Here is a 20,192-nt window from a genome sequence, read left to right on the forward strand (position 1 = left end):
ATGCCTATTGGTGAACATATCATTTTGCATCATTACTACTATCTTACTTGAATAAAGAGGGGCCAGAACGAACTGGACTCCTAAAGTTGCCTTTTGCTAATAAACTTTACTCCTCGGAGTCTAAACAAAGAGGATCCATCGAGGAGGCTGACGATGGGAAGAGGTAGAGCACCCAACTCCTGCATGTGGCGTGCAAAGCCACCATCTCAAGACAGGGATGACTTTCCTGAACTGGGGTCCCTCCAGTTGACACTGTACTGATCATCGGCAGGGGATCGAAGAAAAGGGACTGGGGGATACCAGAGGCCGGTCTTACAGAGGAACAATAATCCTCTGGGTGGTGATAAAGTGGATAAAGGTATTGTGAAATTAGAGCTAATAAATCCAGTACACGTGGGCTGTGTAAGGCCCGTGAGTCTAAAGGAACATCCTGTGCATATGTCACGTTTTGTTAGGGGTTTGGATGAAGGTGTGTGTGTGCTTTCTGGGCGATGTGTGTGTCTCACCTCTTGTGTCCCTCCAGGTTTCCCATAATCCCATAACCCAGCTGTGCGTGTTTATAATTGGCGCGTGTTACGTGTATTTAAGGTGAGTGATTTCTGACATCAGGCGTGGGAGTCTTACCTTGTTTACCTTGTGTCTCTCTGTCCTCGTAAGTCATGTTTTGCCTCTTCGTTAGCATGTGTTCGTCCCCGTTTATTTGTCACTTTTGTACCACCATTTTTTGTCATCAAAACCCTATCGTGCACCAGCACTTTCGTTACTTCTTTCCCTGCCTCTCATCAATGGGTTCAATTTCACCACACACACGAAGTGATCATGACAGACTAGTCCCACCAAAACGAACCTAGTGATTCAATTGTCTAGAGACCTTTGTGATTTTTCATGGGATGAGCCCCTGAAATGTAGACCCCTTCTCCCTGGACACTTTCCCGGACGCTTCCCAGGCCACTTCCCGGACGCCTGCCTGGCCACTTTCCCAGGCGCTTCCCTGACAACTTTCCTGGACGTTTCCCAGGACTGAGTCGGCGAACCACTACTGGGATTCGTGTTTAGCCATTTACACTAGTCCTCTGCGTGGGGGTCTGCGAGACCAGGGTAGACGTGCTGTCCGGCCAATTTCATCTCGCCATGTCGCCGACGAGGGTGGCCGAGCCGCACCGGTGGCTCAATGGGAGCGGCCTGCTCCGCGGCGGCGTAGCAATGGTCAGTTTCAAACATGGCAGGATTACGTCAGCCATTTTGAAACGTGGCAGGATGAAGACGGCCTTTTTGAAGTGTGGGGATGGTGGCGGCCATTTCACGGCGTGGTAATATGACAGTGGCCATTTCGTGATGTGGCATGAGGATGACCGCCTCTCGCAGGTACCCGTTTCTACTAGTCATCCTTGCATGCCCACACCGGCACCTTCTTCCTGCATGGCCGCCCAGGCGCCCTGTTTCCCTGTTCTGGCGCCACGTTCCTGCATGGCCACCTCGGCGCCCCGTGTCCCTGTTCCGGCGCCCAGTTCCTGCTTGCCATCACCAGCGCCTCGTTCCTGCATGCACTGAACGGCCCCCCGTTCCTGCATGACCTCACCGGCGCTCCGTGTCCGTTCTGGCACCCCGTTCCTGCATGCCCTCATCGGCACCCTGCCTTTTTGCGCCCGTCTCGGCATCCCGGTTTTGTGCGCCCGTCTCAGCGCCCCGCTCTTGTGCGTCCGACGGTGACGATTCTCTCTGCGGGGGCCCCTACGACGGTGATTCTCTCTGAGGGTGCGCCGGCAGTGGTAAATCTCTCTGCGGTTGCCCTTATGGCGATGACTTGGAGGCCGAGGGCAGAGGCTCCCCGGTGGTGACTTGGAGGCCATTTAGGACCTGCAGGCCGGGGGCAGAGACTCTCTCTACAACGGCTTCGGCAGCAACTCTGATGGCGACCACCCTTCAGACTTCCTGGTCGAGACGTCCTCTGAAGACGCCACGGTTTTGAGTGAGACGCTTTGCCACTTCGCTGCCGCGCGCCAACAGGATGGTCAGGGGACCGTTAAGGGGAGGCAACCTGCAACAGTGTTGTCGCCTCTCCGGAAACTGTCCAGGGCGAGACGCCTGGCTACTGCCTAGTGGAGCTACTCGGACGATTGCTCGACAGGCCACCCAGGCGCCTCCTGGCAGGCCGGCCGGGACGACCCCCTGAAAGGCCAGCTCGCCGCATCTTTGCGGGCCGGCCGGGACGACCCCCTTAGGGGCCAGCTCGCCGTTTCTTTGCGGGCCAGCCTGGATGACTCCCTGATGGGCCAGCTTGCTGCACTTTCGCGAGCCAGCCGGGATGACCTCATTCATAAGGGTTTCTTCTTTTCGGGTTTTGGACAATCAGGGGTTGTTGTTTTGTTTATTCTCCCCCCTTCGCTTTTGGGGGCACGTTTGCCCTCCTCTGGGCCCCCTGCCACCCTCCCTTTGTTGATATTTGATTTGGATTTAGGGACATCTAGGATTCGTGCCGTAAGGAGGGGTACTGTCACGTTTTGTTGGGGTTTTGTAGGTATGTGTGCGTGTTTTCCTTGTGTGTCAATCAAAATCAAAAGCTTTTATTGTCATCATACACAGCTGCGCATAACGAAATTGCTGGTGCTACTCCACAAAGTGCGTTTTCCCAGTAAAAACATAAATAAGTAATATAAAAATATAAAAAGTCACGTCCGGGCAAGGTAAATTCTAAAATATTGCACAGTCTAAGATATTGCACATTGTTATTAAACACCCCGAAGTTATTGCACAGAAGGGATTGTGTGTCGTGCTAATGCAAGTTCAGAGTCCTGATGGCTGTAGGAAAAACTCTCCCTGAGTCTATTTGTCCGTGCTTTGTGAGACCTGTAGCGTCTGCCAGAGGGCAGCAGCTGAAACAGATTGTGACCAGGGTGGTATGGGTCCCTAACAATGCTGAGGTAGCGAGGGCTGGCAATTTCAATGTCAATGGCAAAGTGCAGGCTGAGAGCAGCCGATGATCTTCTGGGCGGTGTTGATCACTCTCTGCATGGCTTTTCTGTTTGCTGCCGTGCTTCCAGCGTACCACACTGTAATGCAGTATGCCAGGATTGTCTTCACAGTGGCTCTATAGAAGGTTACCAGAAGCTTAGTGTGGCTTCGTAAGAAGCATTTCAAGGTCCTGGAGTGACCCAGCCAGTCTCCACATCTCAACCCCAAAGAAAATCTGTGGAGGGTGTAGAAAGTCCGTGTTGCCCAATGGCAGCCCCAAAACATCACTGCTCTAGAGGAGATCTGCATGGAGGAATGGGCCAAAATTCCAGCAACAGTGTATGAAAAGCTTGTGAAGAGTTACAGAAAATGTTTGGCCTCCGTTATTGCCAACAAAGGGTACATAACTAAGTATTGAGATGAACTTTTGGTATTGACCAAATACTTATTTTCCACCATGATTTCCAAATAAGTTCTTTAAAAATCAAACAATGTGATTTTCTCTTTTTTTCCCACATTCAGTGTCTCATGGTTGAGCTTTACGCCTGATGACATTTACAGGCCTCTCTTTTCAAGTTGGATAACTAGCACACTTGGTGGTTGCTAAATACTTATTTGCGCCACTGTATATATATATATATATATATATATATATATATATATAAATATATATATATATATATATATATATATATATATATATATATATATATATATATATATACATACATACACAGATGTACATGCATGCATACGGTAAGTCTTAACACTCAGCCATTTTTTGGTTAAAGAGCCTGACAGCTGATGGGAGGAAGGATCTGCGGAAGGGCTCCTTCCTGCAATGAGGGTGCCGCAGTCTATTGCTAAAGGAGCTTCGGAGGGACTCCACAGACTCATGCAGGGGGTGGGAGGTGCTGTCCATGATGGACATCATCCTGGTCAGCATTCTCCGCTCTCTTTCTTCCTCCACAGAGTCCAAAGGACAGCCCAGAACAGAGCTGGCCCTCCTGACCAGCTTATTCAGCCTGTTGCTGTCCCTCTCCGTGCTCCCGCATCCCCAATATATATATATATATATATATATATATATATATATATATATATATATATATATATATATATACGTGTATATATATATATATATATATACGTGTATATATATATATATATATAGAGAGAGAGAGAGAGGGAGATAGATGGATAGATAGATAAACAATCATAACGCCCACCATTTATTGAACAGAAACATACAAACTGAAAATTCAAATCTTCACTTAGTGTGTGAGTGGTTTTCCACCTGCAGTCCGTTGATGCACACGCCGTTTACTTTCAGCCACACGGAGTCAGCCACCAACTCAGCTGTGCCCTTGCCATACAGGATGTAGTAAACAAGCAGCCGCACGGATGGCACCATGGTTTCCGTCACCTGGAAGCTTAGTGTTTGCTTGGTATCGTTACTAGCAACAAACTTGCGGCTGCCGAAGTGGACCACCTTGCCTTTAGACAGCACCTGATACACACAATATTTGCTTGGGACAGGGGGGTCTTAAACAACAGCTGTCAAAACCTGTTCTAACCATAAAGCTGAGCGCATCGATGGGCACAAAGCCCGGAGTTAACGAGTACACCTTGATGTGTGCGAAGTGGCCCACATTGAGTGGTTGATGGGACATTGGGAGATCAATGTAAATGTAGTAACGGTTCGGAGAATGGTACGCCACTGCTGTGAGAGCAAGACGAGCTTGGCTCTCAGCCGGGAGGGATGAGTCTGCTGTCTCAATCTGTAATGTCAAGTTTGAAACAAAAACACCAGGTCAAGAGGACATTAACAACAGCAATTATTGATCACTGCCCACCCATATGGAAAAGATTGCCCTTATTCATTTATTTTTAAATTAAACTTGTAAGTGAAGCACACAACAGTGGAACCAGATCCACCTTATACTGGTCAGCCATTGAGGGCATGCTGACCTACGCTGTGTCAGTGTGGCACTCAAGCTTAACAGAAGCAGACAGGAAAAGACTGCAGAGAGTGATCAACACAGCTAAAAAGATCATCGCCCCCTACTTCCCCTGTCCACCATCTACAAATCCCAGTGGCTAGGAAGGGCATAGAGGATCATAAAAGACAATACACATCCCAGGTTCCATCGCTTCAACCTGCCGCCCTCTGGCAGGTGCTATAAGACTATAAGAGTCAAAACTAACAGACTATATATATATATATATATATATATATATATATATATATATATATATAGTATATATTTTACTTGTGTATAGATATACCATATTTTCACACCATAAAATGCACCGTGTGATAGGGTGCATCTCATTTGCGGGTATATTTTCATTTTTTTGTCAATACATTGGACACCTTGTCCGATAAGGCATGACACTAGGCTAGCATATGTTATGCTATTCGTTAGCGTACCTATGTTATGCTATCCGCTACTGTATGTTTTGCTATCCGCTAGCGTATGTTATGCTAGCTGCTAGCGTATGTTAGGCTTGGCACTGGCAATTTTTTTAAAGACAGCAGGAGCAAAACTAAGTTTGATAATGCTTTTATGAGGTCAAAGGTACACTCTGATGTAAAGAGTTCGCCGTTTAACATGCTAGGCTCCACTGTCAATCAGAGCTTCCGGGAACTTGATTCCAGCTTTGTGCGAAAGATCGAAGTGTGCTGGCCGACACTTGAGCCCAGTCATCCACAATCCATTGTAACTCGCAACATGCATCACTCCCAAGCCTATGATTCTCCCCGCTGTTATATCGGCATCAAAAATACATTCCTAAGTGTCACATAACTTGTGCGACGCTGCCTGACCGAACTACAATGTTTGCCATCCGTTAGCAATCCATTAGCAATCTGTTGGCAATCTGTTAGCAAAGCTTTTAAATTGTCTTCGATGCATGGCTTCAGTGCATTTTTCAATCGTTCACTCCCGCATTGTGTTGTCATTCACGCCAGGCATTTCCTCTGTATAGCTCTGATATGCTGTTTCTTTAAGTATTGAGGGTCTTTTTGAGGGTTAAAAGCGCTGCAAGCACACGGAAATCAAATGCATTGCCACTCCCCTGGGATGTTTTGAATGGATTTACCGTAATGCTTGGAATGCGCTGGGAGGCTATATTTAGGGTGAACGTCCGCTGGGTTGATCGCAATAAGTAGAGTGCCGGCAAGTCATAAAACCAGTCAATCAAGCGGTCAGGGCCATACAAAAATTGAGTTTAGTGCACAGACAAAACGCACCGACCGATTGGGCGCATCGACCATTTTAGAGAAAATTTGTGCCCAATAGGTGTGAAAATTTCGAACAAATATTTACCTTGAGATACGAGACAAATTTTGACATACGGGCATACAGCCAGATGTGACCAACCCCAGAGGCTGCTTTTGAGAACAACATGGGCACTGACTTTACCGTCGCAACTCCCTCGTGTAAATGTCTCTACAAGCACTGGGCGGAGCGTTGCATTTTTTCAGTGTTTTTTCCCCGTTAGTCAGTGCAGAATGGCGAAGATTGCTCTGCAATACGAGAGGAGTACTACTTCCCGGGCAAGTTGGTAAGTGGTCGTCCGTTATCCTATTGTGAGGACATTTGTGTGCATAATTTTTGGAATATTTTGAAGGTAATTGGTTCCTTTTAAAAACTGCAGCTCAAAGTCAGGGAGGAGGTGGGGCAAATAGAGCCAACCCGGGAGAAGAAAGGTATCAAAATTGAAAAGAAAATTAGAATTAAGTTTAGTGTGGGCGGCCCGGTGTAGCAAGTGGTTAGCATGTCGGCCTCACAGCTCTGAGGTCCGGGGTTCAAGTCCAGGTCATGTCCATCTGTGTGGAGTTTGCATGTTCTCCCCGGGCTTGCGTGGGTATCCTCCGGTTACTCCAGTTTCCTCCCACATTCCAAAGACATTCATTGTAGGCTGATTGGATACTCTAAATAGCCCTTAGGTATGGGTGTGAGTGTGCATGGTTGTCCGTCTCCTTGTGCCCTGCAATCGGCTGGCCACCGATTCAGGGTTGTTTCAAAACAAAAGACTGGTGGTTTAGTCACCCTTGATTATACTTCCCTTCTGAAAAAAAATGAAAACAAGAATGTGAAAGCGATAGAAGCTACCCATGCAATCGATTCGGAATCGATTGCCACGCTGAGGTTGCACATGTCAGAACTTATAACTCGGATGATTCACAATGCAATTGTGTTACCGAATTCTTCCGGTTTACAGTGCAGTTGAATCAAGATGGCGGAAGCCTTAGTGATGGTGTGAATTTCGAAGGATTTCATTTGGAAATTTGGCACTTTTACGAAATGGTTGCTTAACAAATGTAAGGGAAAATGTTTGAAAATGTTTGGTTGTCCAGAGTCCCGGAGGTTGCGTTGCATTTTTGGAGAAACTCCTGAAATTCGGGGGTAGTTGGCAGCCCTGATATATATATATATATATATATATATAGAGAGAGAGAGAGAGAGAGAGAGAGGGAGAGAGAGAGAGAGAGAGAGAGAGAGAGAGAGAGAGAGAGTTTTAGAGCAAGTACAAGATAGGATATTAGTCTTGATTAGGTACTCCTAGGTGCAGAACTCCAGTTGAGTAAGATGACGGCTCTTGAGAAGAAACTGTCTTTGAGTCTGTTTGTTTTGACTGTTATAGTCTTAAAGTATCTGCCAGAGGGCAGCAGGTTGAAGTGGTGGAAGCCGGGATGTGTATTGTCTTTTATAATGCTCTTTGCCCTTCCTAGCCACTGGGATTTATAGATGGTGGACAGGGGGGGCAGGGGTACCTCTACTGCAGCTAGAGCTGCGACACATAAAAAATAATCAATAAATCAATGCACAAAAATGGGGTAAAATCGACTTCCTAGCAGCAGTTCATGATTAAATACAAATACTGGAACTTTTCAGACGTTAAAACAAGGCCGGGGGGGGGGGGGGGGGGGGGGGGGGGGGGGTTGGGGGGGGGGGTGAGGGGGGGGGGGGGGGGGGGGGGGGGGGGGGGGGGGGGGGGGGGGGGGGGTTGGGGGGGGGGGTCAATTTCCCGGGAAAAGACAGCAATGAGCGTCAATGGCGTACGGGCAAACATTGCCCGAAAATGGGGTGAAATCCAGACGAAAACAGCATTTATTGAATAAATACAAATACTGGAGCTTTTTAAACATCAGAACCGGGCCCGGAGTATCATTTCCCCAGTACAAAGACAGCGATGAACGTCGATAGGTCCATACGTGAAATGACAAAAAATGCACTAAAATTCGGTAAAATCCACTTCCTAGCAGCATTTATTGATTGAATACAAATACAATGGCGAAACGGCAAAAAATAAACTGGGGTAAAATCCACATCCTAGGAGAATTTAGTGATTAAATACAAACACTGGAGCTTAAATACAAACACTGGAGCTTTTCAGATATCAGAACCAGGCCCACAATTGAACCCCCTGGACTGGTTTTAATGTCTGAAAAGCTCCAGTATTTGTATTTAATCATGGAATGCTGCTAGGAAGTGGATTTTACCCCATTTTTGTGCATTAATTTATTGATTATTTTTTATGTGTCGCAGCTGTAGCTGCAGTAGAGGTTTTATAGCCACAAAATAGTTTTTGAGGGTTGGATTGATACGTTGAAGGCGCTACCAGAAAATGCACCGCCCGCCACTGATATATATATATATATATATATATATATATATATATATATATATATATATATATATGTGTAGTGTATAGCCGTAGCTGTCGTATTTATTATGGATTTTAGGACAGGAAAGTTAATTCCATGTGTTTTTATCAAAAAGCTATCAAGTCTTATGTAGGTTTTATTTTTTTGTCTGCCTACAAACTTGCACTGATTTTTTTTTGCTGTTACTGAACTAAAGGGCCGTGGAGGACCCCCCCAAAAACCCCTCTTATTGTTTACTTTTCCCAAATGCGAAGCAATGAGTGTAAAGAACGTGTACATAAATAACCTGGAACTTTTTTGGGGGGGTCTTTGTTTACTTTTTTTTTTTGATATATATATATATATATATATATATATATATATATATATATATATATCAGTGGCGGGCCGTCAGGGCCTTCAAGGCCTTCTCTGCTGGCCTAAGAAATATCTGAATCATATAATATTTTGTCCATCAATACTTATTATTCCAAATGGTCTGGTAGCTTCCTTTCATTGCTTTTCCCCCTGGTTGCACTGCTTCCAGATGTGTGTTTTCATATTAAAGCATTTAACCAATCACATTTCAGCCATTATTTGTTGCCAGGATCAGAAATCTGCCTCAAAACCTTCATCATCAGTTCTGCAGGCTCTGCTGCATTAAACAAGAATGTTGCTTTTAACCAATCAGATTTCGAGTTGGCAACCCCACAAAGCTTTTTCATAGGCATTGGCATTTTGCTGGCTGGGATACGTCATTGCTTTTACCAACTATTATTGGCTTGCTATAGAGAGTAGGCGGGCCAAAGCCATAGTGAGGCAGCCAGAGATCGCAAACTCCACCCACAATGGCTGACAGAGCACAACAAATGGATTTTGTTGCAGATTTGCTCACAAAGCTATTTTCCAGACGGACTTTTCCAGAAAAAAATTGACATCATTAAGAAAGGGCGCTCAACTCCGAAGCTAGCAAGCCTGTTACAGCCGGGAAAAGGGTGTGTGCGCCACTTTCAGTGCACTAACTTAGCTGCACAAGCAAATATATTCTTGTGTTGATTTAAAGCCATTTTCAAGACGGACTATGCCGGAAATATGACAGGACAGGCTCGACTTTCATCATTAGCTTCGATGGCGATATAAAAGAAGGAAGAAATAAAGGAGGATGGATATTGTGTACAGTTAAAAAGGATTTTTGGTGAGTATAATATGGCTATATTCCTATATAATATTTCAATTGTGGGCCTGGTTGTAATATCTGAAAATCTCCAGTATTTGTATTCAATCAATAAATGCTGCTAGGAAGTGGATTTTACCTCATTTTAGTGCATTTTTTTGCCGTTTCACGTATGGACGTATATGGACGTATCAACGTTCATCGCTGTCTATATACCGGGGAAATGATACTCCGGGCCCAGTTCTGATGTCTAAAAGGCTCCAGTATTTGTATTTAATCAATAAATGCTGTTTTCGGTTGGACTTTACCCCATTTTCGGGCAATGTTTGCCCGTACGCCATTGACGTTCATCGCTGTCTTTTCCCGGGAAAATCACCCCCCTGGCCTGGTTTTAATGTCTGAAAAGCTCCAGTATTTGTATTTAATCATGAAATGCTGCTAGGAAGAGGATTTTACCCCATTTTTGTGCATTGATTTAGTGATTGTTTTCTATGTGTCGCAGCTGTAGCTGCAGTAGAGGTTTTATAGCCAAAAAATAGTTTTTGAGGGTTGGATTGATACGTTGAAGGCGCTACCAGAAAATGCACGGACCGCCACTGATATATATATGTATATGATATATATATATATATATATATATATATATATATATATATATATATATATATATGTATATATATATATATATATATATATATATATATATATATATATATATATATATATATATATATGTGTATATATATACATATATATATATATATATATAGTGCAATTTTAGTCTGTGTGCCTTCCTTGTTTAAAAAAATGCATTGAAAACAGTAGCATGCAAGCATGCGTGGCATTACCGTTAGCAAAGCCTTGACTGCAGTGGCGGGCGTGTTGCAGGCAAAGATGACGAGGCCCTCTGATTTCGTGACAGCGTGTTCTGGACATGGTTTAATGTCCAGTTTGCCGCTAGCACTGTACACGTGCTGCTCAGTCATCTGCACTGGAACCTGGTTCACGCCCTGCAACAGGTGGTCCTTAACCACTACCTGCAAGTGAGTGAGTGTAAAGGTCAGTTGATTCAAAAGTGAGTGGTGAATGTTCCAATGAGTTTGCAATGGTCATTGTGTGCCATTCACAACATTAGACATGCAATACATTGCAACTGTGCGTCATGTTCTTTGGCTTGCAACTCTTTACAGCAACTGATTAAGCCGAAGGGGCGGCGCAAGCCACCTGTGGAGAATTGGTGCACCCAGTTTAAAAAAACAAATGCCAAAATCAGCAGATTCTCGCTTACCGACTCGGTCATGCTACGTTTTGTTATACCTTGTGATACTCGTGTTTTTTGGCATGCTCTCTTTGTTTAGAACAGGGGTGTCAAACCGATTCCGCCGAGGGCCGCAGTGGGTCCTGGTCTTTGTTCCAACCGATCCAGTGCCGACATTTTAACCAATCACGGTGTCTTCTAAAATAAGTAGCACCTGACTTTAATGAACTGATTACACTTGCAAAAGGTATCCTCTTGTTGAGTTGGAATGAAAACCTGCACCCACTGTGGCCCTTTGAGGACCGGATTGACACCCCTGGTTTAGAAAACACTTTTGTGGATTTTGATTCCCTTTGCCTGATTTAGGTTGGATCCACCTTTCAACGGCTTGCCGTTCATAGCACTGTGTCACATTTTGTTGGGGTTTTTTGGTAGAGGTTGTAGGATAAGCTGAAGTCGCTTTTCAATTGCTTGTTCATATTGCATCAGTTTGTGTGAGTTATAAAAATATCGTTGTCATAGAGCCTTTGCCTGCATTGTTGTCATACAAACTTTGCCCTGCAGATGTTTGACGTGTCAGCCCAAATACTCAACTGTCTGACACTGATGATAATTGACATGTCAGCCCAAATACTCATCTGTCTGACACTGATTAATCAAATTTTGCCCTGCAGATGTCTAAACGTGTCAGTCCAAAGTCCTGCCAACAACTGCGTGTGTTTCACATACATATAGACTCACCCACTGTTCATTCTGAGAGTTGCGAGGAACAGACTGCCTCCGCACTGTTCGAGCACTCTCCCCATTCTGCAGTCCGGTAATAAACGTATTTCCTTCAAATTGGTCCCACTCTTTCTGTGCCTGCTCCTGAAGCTGTTTTACAGACCCAACAAACTCTGGTGCCTAAACCCGGGACCCAACAAGCCAACAATAGCCGGAGCGGCGACGGAGCGCGACAAAAGGCAAAAGACTGTAGACAGCATCCTCCAATCCTCCATTGAAAGGCTCAGCTCAACAGCCGTTCCCTCGCCGCCCCGGTGATCCGGTGATGGGTCCCTCCGGACCAGGGCAGGGTCAGAACGAGAAAATCGTGAGTTCACCCTTTGATTTCTGTCTCTGTGAAGTGTGATAATTTGAATGAGTATTATTACTGCGGTAGTGAATGTTCGAGGTCTAGACCAATGTAGGTAGAACATGAATGTTCGAGGTCTGGGCCAACGTAGGTAGAACATGAATGTTCGAGGTCTGGACCGATGTAGGTAGAACATAAATGTTCGAGGTCTGGACCGACGTAGGTAGAACATGAATATTCGAGGTCCGGACCGACATAGGTAGAACATAAATGTTCGAGGTGTGGACCGACGTAGGTAGAACATGAATGTTTGAGGTCTGGACCGACGTAGGTAGAACATGAATGTTCGAGGCCCTGCAGATGTTTGACATGTCAGCCCAAATACTCAACTGTCTGACACTGATTAATCAAACTTTGCCCTGCAGATGTCTAAATGTGTCAGTCCAAAGTCCTGCCAACAACTGCCTGTGTTTTGCATATATAGACTCACCCACTGTTCGTTCTGAGAGTTGCGAGGAACAGACTGTGCTTCCGCACTGTTCGAGCTCTCTCCCCATTCTGCAGTCTGGTAATAAACTTATTTCCTTCAAATTGGTCTCACTCTTTCTGTGCCTGCTTCTGAAGCTGTTTTACAGACCCAACAGAGGTGTGTGTGTGTGTTTTTCTTGTGTGTGCTGTCTGGGTGATGTGTGCATCTCACCTCTTTTGTCCCTCTTGGTTTCCCTTACTCTCGTGAACCAGCTGCACGTGTTTATAATTAGCCATTGTCTGTGTATTTAAGGGGAGTGTTTGGTGATGTCATTTATGGAAGTATTACCTTGTGTACCTTGTGTTTTTCCGTCCACGTAAGTCATGTTTTTGCCTTTTCATTGGTGTGCGTCTTCCCTTTTTTATTTGTTACTTTTGTATTCAGCATTTTTTCAATAAAACCCTGAGTTGTGCACCAGCACTTTCCCCACATTTTTTCTGTCTCTCATTCTGGGTTCTGTTCCTTGACACGCACCCGAGGTGACATGACACATTGTGATGTTTTGCAGCGCTATCATCGTCAATTACATCCGTAACAATATGTGAGCGCGTTAGATAGAGAGTGACTGAACAAGTGACTGAGACTGCTTATGGAAGCAAGGAGAACCAGATCACTGACACATACCAGGGGTTAAATGTGCATAAATACAGCAAAAAGAGAACAAACCTGCTTCATAGTGGAGAGCGTAGCGTCTATTCATCTTATCTGCTCACGGCAGATGAAGTAAGCCAAATCTACACCATCTGGCTGACAATGGCCATGAACTTAATGAACAGTAGACCAATCAGAGAAATAAACTCTCCTACTGGGAGAGACAAGATGGCGGCGCCAACGGGTACTCTTTTGGTCGCCGGACTTTTGGTCGCCGGACGTTTGGTCGCCTGGAAGGTTATTGATAATTACCATTTAAAATTGTTGCTCAAATTCCCTAATTCAGGGGTGTCAAACCGGTCCTCAAAGGGCCGCAGTTGGTGCAGGTTTTCATTCCAACTCAACAAGAGGATACCTTATGCAAGTGTAATCAGTTAATTAAAGTCAGGTGCTGTTTATTTTAGAAGACACCTGATTGGTTAAAATGTCGGCACTGTATCGGTTGGAACAAAGACCAGGACCCACTGCGGCCCTCAGCGAAATCGGTTTGAGACCCCTGCCCAAATACAAACTGCGAATTATTATTTAGTCATACTTAATGCCCTATTAATTATTAGGCTAAAGAAAAGCTCAAAATTTCCCGTACTTTTATTGTGTTTTGTTGGAGAACTTGTTAAGACCCTGACTGACGTCCCTTCCTAAGGGGACAACTCATGTACATACAAATTCTTATACACTCACACGTGCGTTCAGTGAAACTGCTCAGGGCCATTGTTGGCTTTGATTGATGCATAGACCGTGTTGTTTTACCTTGTTTTGTCGCCGGACTTTTGGTCGCCGGACTTTTGGTCGCCGGACGTTTGGTCGCCGGTTGTTTGGGTCCGGGCGACCAAACGTCCGCAACCAAACGTCCGCGACCAAACGTCCGCGACCAAACGTCCGCGACCAAACGTCCGCGACCAAACGTCCGCGACCAAACGTCCGCGACCAAACGTCCGGCGACCAAACGTCCGGCGACCAAAAGTCCGGCGACCAAACGTCCGATCACGGCGCCAACGCATGCAAAGACAAACTGTCCCTACTTCTTCACTCGTTTCAAAAATTTCATGTGTCTTTTTGCAAGTTGTTCATCAATACCGGACTTTAACATCAAATTTGACATCAAATACAGCCACTTGGAATTACCGTAATTACTCGAATATAATGCGCACTCGAAAATAACACGCAGGTCATTTTGGGCCAAAAAAATCTGGAAAAACGCAGTACTCGAATATAGTGTGCACCTAAAATTTCCCGCTGACGAAAATCAGAAATCTTACCTTTTTTTCTTCGTTTCACGATTGTTTTGTTCAAAACCGGATAGAGAAATCTTCAGGTACGAGCGTGTCGAGTGTCGTGCAGTTGGGAGTTATGCGTTTGAATTTTAGGGCAATAGATGATACACAGAGTGGACAAACATATCATGTAGACATGTTATGTTGCAATACCTTTCAGACTTCCTTGAACATTGACTACATTTCAATTGACAATATCATGTTTTAATTCAAATATCTATTGTCATTCTCAAACAAGAAAAGGAACATACAACTTGAATAAATAAATGATTTGAACATATGCACAATGGAAAAGACTATCACGTGTTTAAACTACAACTGTTCATCAAGAGTACAAATTTATTTTTTAGAATCCTTCAAATGAGTCCACATCAGAATCTTTAAATAGTCTCTGCAGATATTCCTCTCTCTCTTTGTCCGTCCTCTGATCCGTCTCCTCATACATCTCTTCGTTGAGAATCCTATCAACGCCCACGCTTCCTTCATCCACTTCCTCTTCCTTCCACAACACATCATCCTCAGTACCATCCAGCTTGTTGGTGAGGCAACACTTCTTGAAGCCTCTGGTGATGATGGCAGGCTCCACTGCGTCCCAACTCTTCTTGATCCACTGTGTGATTAGCTGCAGTGATGCCTTTCTGGTGTTGCCACTTGCTGTACATGTTTTCTCCCCTGAAGCCATCCATTCCGCCCATCTCTGCTTCATCTGTTGCTTGAAGGGACGGTTGCACGAGACGTCCATGACCTGGAGTTGGCTGGTCATACCTCCAGGAATTATGGCTACATCTGTTCTGGCTTCTTTTAAGATGTCCTTCACACACTGCATGCGGTGACACCTGAATGCATCAAGAACTAACAGTTGTCTTTGTGTTGAAGGTCTTGCACTCCATACTGTTCTTATCCAGTCCTTGGTGAGATGTTCATCCATCCAACCCTTCTCCTGGCAGCGGACGATGACACCAGATGGCCACACAACATCCTTCGGAAGGGTCTTGCGCTTGAAGATGACATATGGTTTCATCTTGGAGCCATCCCCGTATGCACCAAGCATCACAGTGAAGCGAGATTTTTCATTTCCTGTACTCTTGATGGTGACTGACTTTACACCCTTAAAATCCACAGTCAGTGAGCTCGGCAGATCAAAAGTCAGTGGGGTTTGATCAGCGTTTCCTATGTTCCGAACTGCATAGTGGTGCTTCTTCCTCATCTTGATTATGAACCGCTGATACTCCATCAGTTTATGTTCATAGTCCTCCGGCATCCTTTGGGCAATTGACGTTCTTTTTCTTATAGATAGGTCGTGCCGTTGCATAAACTTATAGCACCAACATGCAGACGATTTGAAGCCGGAATCCTTGTTGTTTTTTTTTATGATTTTCAGGGCGAGGATACGCAGCTCGACTGTGTTAATGGAGCACCCTGCAGCTCTCCTCTCAGCAATCGTTTTAATAAGTTCTTTCTCCAAATCTGGGTACATTGCTTTTCTTCCACGTCCTGATGCTTTTGCCGTTGCCTTTTCTTTCAATAATGAGTCTTTCTTCTTCCTCCAACCACGGATGTTAGCTTCACTAAGGTCGAATTTTCTTCCAGCTTCTCTGTTGCCCAATTCCTCTGCCACTTGGATGACTTTTCTTTTGAACGCTGCGGTATAACTTGCTCGTTTTGATGCCATGTTGCTCGTACAGTGTCCAAAATTGAATTGAGAGAGGGTGAACTGAGACGAGGACGAGGCTAGAGGCGGGCAGTGGTGGTCACGGCTTTCCGATTTCCGATTGGCTTTACGAGATGACGTAAAATCCGTGCGTCAAAGTGAGTTTGACAATGCTTTTTTCGATCGAAAATTTATAATTTATTTTAGTTATTGATTATAACACTGAACTGAGAGAGGGTGAACTGAGACGAGTACGAGGCTAGAGGGGGGCAGTGGTGGTCTCGGCTTTCCGATTTTCGATCGGGTTTACGAGATGACGTAAAATCCATGCGTCGGCTTTAGGAGATGACGTAAAATCCGTGCGTCAGCTGTACGAGATGACGTAAAATCCGTGCGTCAAAGTGAGTTTGACAATGCTTTTTTCGATCGAAAATTTGTAATTTATTTTAGTTCTTGATTATAACACGCACCCCCAACTATTGGAATTAATTATATAGCAAAAACCTGCGTGTTATATTCGAGTAATTACGGTATTAAACAACGGTCTGCAGCACGTAGCTATGGTTTATAATGACTTCCATTGTGGACACAATATACCGAATGAGATAGCCAGATCGCCAGGACCACCGTGGGTTGTTGTCGGATCTGAACAGCGAAGACGTAGGCGTCGGAATAGGAAGCGAAAGTGAGGTTGAAGAGAGGGACGATTAACTAAACTCATAAAGCTAATGGAGGCTACACCATTAGCCGGATTAGATGAACCCACACTGTTAGCAACACTGTAAGATTATATCAGTTTTTGTGAGTATAAAAGCATCGTTCTCATACAAATTGTGAATGGCTGACATGTCAGCACAAACACTCAACTGTCCGACACTGATCAATTACTTTTTGCCCTGCAAATGACTGAAACGTATCTGTTCAAAGTCCTGCTGACAACTGTCAGTTTTGCCTGTATATAAGACTCACTCACTGGTCATTCAGTGAGAGCTGCAAGGACAACAGACTGTGAGCGATCACGCTGTTTGAGCTCTCCCCATTTCAGCAGTCCGGTAATAAACCTATTTCCTTTAAATTGATCTCGCTCTTTCTTAACCTGTTCCTGAAGTTGTATTTTCAGATCTATCAAACACCATCAGCTTAATTAGCCAAACTTACACCGTTAGCAATTTTACACTTCTCTACTAGTCCGTTAGATGAGCCACTCGTCCCTTTGTCGGACTTAAACCTCTTCACGATGTAACAGCAATGGATGAGTCTCCATGGGATTTATGCGGACCTATGCGTCCGTTAGCCAGACCTTCAACTCTTCAAGCTAAACCAGCGGTGGGTAAGTCCCAAGATGTTTCATATGGACCTAGACACCTGTTAGCCAAGCTCTCAACTCCTCAAGCCAAACCAGCGGTAGGTAAGTCCCAGAATGATTTCTGTCTAAGAAACATTGTAATTATGGCTAATGACCTAACGTGAACTCGTTGTATAACTCGTTGAATAACTTATTGTATAACTTTCTTATGAGGGCCCTTGAGAATCTCCAGATATCCTGCGTACGTGACAATATCAAGTTAGCCAAAGAAAGCGGTGTGTTTTCACCAAAACAGTGACGATGGATTGCATATATTTCCTGTTTTTATCTGTCTATATAAGACGGAGCGCGCTTAATAAAGATTGGATTCTTGCTCTTGAAGTAGAAAGACCATCAAGTGTGCTTTTCATTCTTCTATATTTGGCGTTGTCACCACTGGGAGTCGATGGGAGAAAGACACTGAATGCTGTATGCTCAACGCACACCGCATCGTTAATCTAACGGCCGTTATAAAAGGTAAGATTTCTTACCATTTGATTGGCCATACGGTGTATGTGTGTGTAGCTGCATAAGCGATGTAGCTCTAATTATTATAACTGTAGTTGTAACTTGCCAGACTTATAGGACCTGTGTTGAAGGAATAGGAGGCAAGAAGCTCACTCGCCCGGAGGCCGAAATACGTTCTCCGGGTGTTTTATAAAAAAAGACTCGTGCATGCTGATGAACAGCTGATTGGAATTTCATTGGGAAAAAAAGAAAAAGGTAAGAGGGCAGTTTGACCCTTACGGCCGTAACCACAAGATTCTTGTCTCGTGGGAAAACCCGATTGCCTTCAGTTCGGAGGCTAGTGCAAAAGCGTTAAATGGTCACATGAGGCCAGCTACTATTAATTAATTGTTAATTAATTATTAATTAATTGTTAATTGTTTGAACAGTATTTCAGGTTTAGCGCGTCGGTAGAATTGAGAGTCACGCCCCCCAAATACGCGTCAGGACAAAAAGTACTGTCAATCCCGGTTGCGCGTAAAATACACCGTGGTTTCGAGTGAATATTTCTATTTAATATTCGGTTGGACCCGCGTATGAGCATTCAAGCCACTTGCGTTTGAGACATCAGTCAAAACAGTTGCTATGAGAACAAACCAATTAAGGATGGGGTATTAATTGTACATTATAATTTAGATTACCGTACGTGGATAAGGGCTGCGCGTGTACGTCGGGGAGATTGAAAGTGTGTGTGCGCGAGCTTGCTCTCCCCTTTCTGTCTGACTCTCTTCCTTTTTTCGGCTCCTCGTCGCCAGTCGACAGGCAAAGAATAATTAGGGCATTCAATATAACGAAAAGTGCAGGAAAAAGCACATGTGATGTTTAGGACCGTGTGCAAAGTAAAAGTGTGAAAAAAAATATTGTTAGAAGTCCTTGTGGGAAAACGTAGTAATAACACAAAATTGAGCTAGTTAATACCAAGAAATAGTAGAATGAGAGCTAAAGCATTTGTGGTTGATGTTCTGGTGCGGAGTTGTTAAGCAAAGCTGAATTAAGTGTGGTGTTGTTTTCCGTGTGCGTGCTGTAAATCACGTGGAGCAGTGTTAAAATCTTTGCAGGCGGTGTGAGCTTGCTCCATTCCGAGGGTAAACTGCCTGCCAGGTAGACCAGTAAAGAGAACTTATCAGGGGGCGTGGCGAAGCTCCCCTCTCTTCACAGTGTTAGGTAGAGGAGAGAAGGGTGCATTTTTATTTATTGTATGGCCGGCTTGAGGGAAAGCTGAATTAACCCTGTAAATACATAACCGTTATTGACCAAAGTGATTGAATTGAATGCATTTTGTCTTAACAGTCCACTATCCAGATTGATATAAACAGACAATCTACATTATAGTCTGATTTGAATCCATTGACACAGAAAAACGATGATTTGGGGAGTCAAATACCTAACGAAGAAAGATGAAATTGAAGATTTTTGTCGGGAATGGGCCAAGCGCACAAAGACTTTAAACCCCTGCGGGCCTGCAAGTGGAACGTTTGACGTAATCTTGTGACTACAAACCAAAAGATAAGAGTGACAAAAGACAGAAAAAAAGAGACAAAAAATTGGCAATTTTACCGTTGTTTAAAAAGGAAGCAGAGTTGTACAAGAAAAACATTAAATGAAGTTGCGACACGATGAAAACCACAGGGGAAGATGATGCTAAGATAAAAAAACAAAATAACATGGGCAGCTTAATGACCAGTGGTCAGATGTGGTGCCATCAGGTCTATATCATTTTATCTCAGGTAATGCAAAAAATGCAAATACTGCAGCACCGAAAGAAGAAGCCCAAAGCCAAAAACTATGCCGGATTTTCATGCTGAAAGAGTTCAAGCGCTCAAAGAAAGCAAGGATGTTTTTATATTACACCACAGAGCTGTCTGATAAACAGATGGAGAGGGCCATCATGAGACAACTTACTGATGGTCTGTCAAAGATTGACCAGAGCCAACTCCCCGGAAAGTTCAAGGTCTGGTGCTACCAGTTCATGCTCTACAGAAGGGTATTGTGGCCCTTAAAATAGAGCAAGATCTCCTCATCCACTGTGAGAAAGATGGATGGAAAAGCCAATTCATTCATCAGAAAGTGCCTGGGTCAACCACGCTGCCATTCCGAAACAGGCCTCTTTGGAAGGAATGCAC

At 44.4% G+C, this 20,192-nt stretch overlaps 1 protein-coding gene across 11 annotated transcripts in view; it reads right to left on the bottom strand.

Annotated features, from left to right (window-relative positions):
* c5 (complement component 5) overlaps positions 1-20,192 on the bottom strand; it is a 182,521-nt gene that overhangs the window by 83,472 nt on the left and 78,857 nt on the right. For all 11 annotated transcript variants that reach the window (XR_013300197.1, XM_077599914.1, XM_077599921.1 and 8 more), the window contains 3 exons: positions 10,631-10,819; positions 4,530-4,733; positions 4,250-4,462 (listed from right to left, as the gene is read on the bottom strand). Coding sequence is in view for 10 of the 11 variants with exons in the window: in XM_077599914.1 (XP_077456040.1) it covers positions 4,250-4,462; positions 4,530-4,733; positions 10,631-10,819 (606 nt within the window). In the remaining variant the exon portion in view is untranslated. The remainder of the gene's footprint in view (positions 1-4,249; positions 4,463-4,529; positions 4,734-10,630; positions 10,820-20,192) is intronic.

The sequence above is a fragment of the Stigmatopora argus genome, chromosome 5, assembly GCF_051989625.1.
Source record: "Stigmatopora argus isolate UIUO_Sarg chromosome 5, RoL_Sarg_1.0, whole genome shotgun sequence".
Classification (NCBI taxonomy): Eukaryota; Metazoa; Chordata; class Actinopteri; order Syngnathiformes; family Syngnathidae; genus Stigmatopora; species Stigmatopora argus.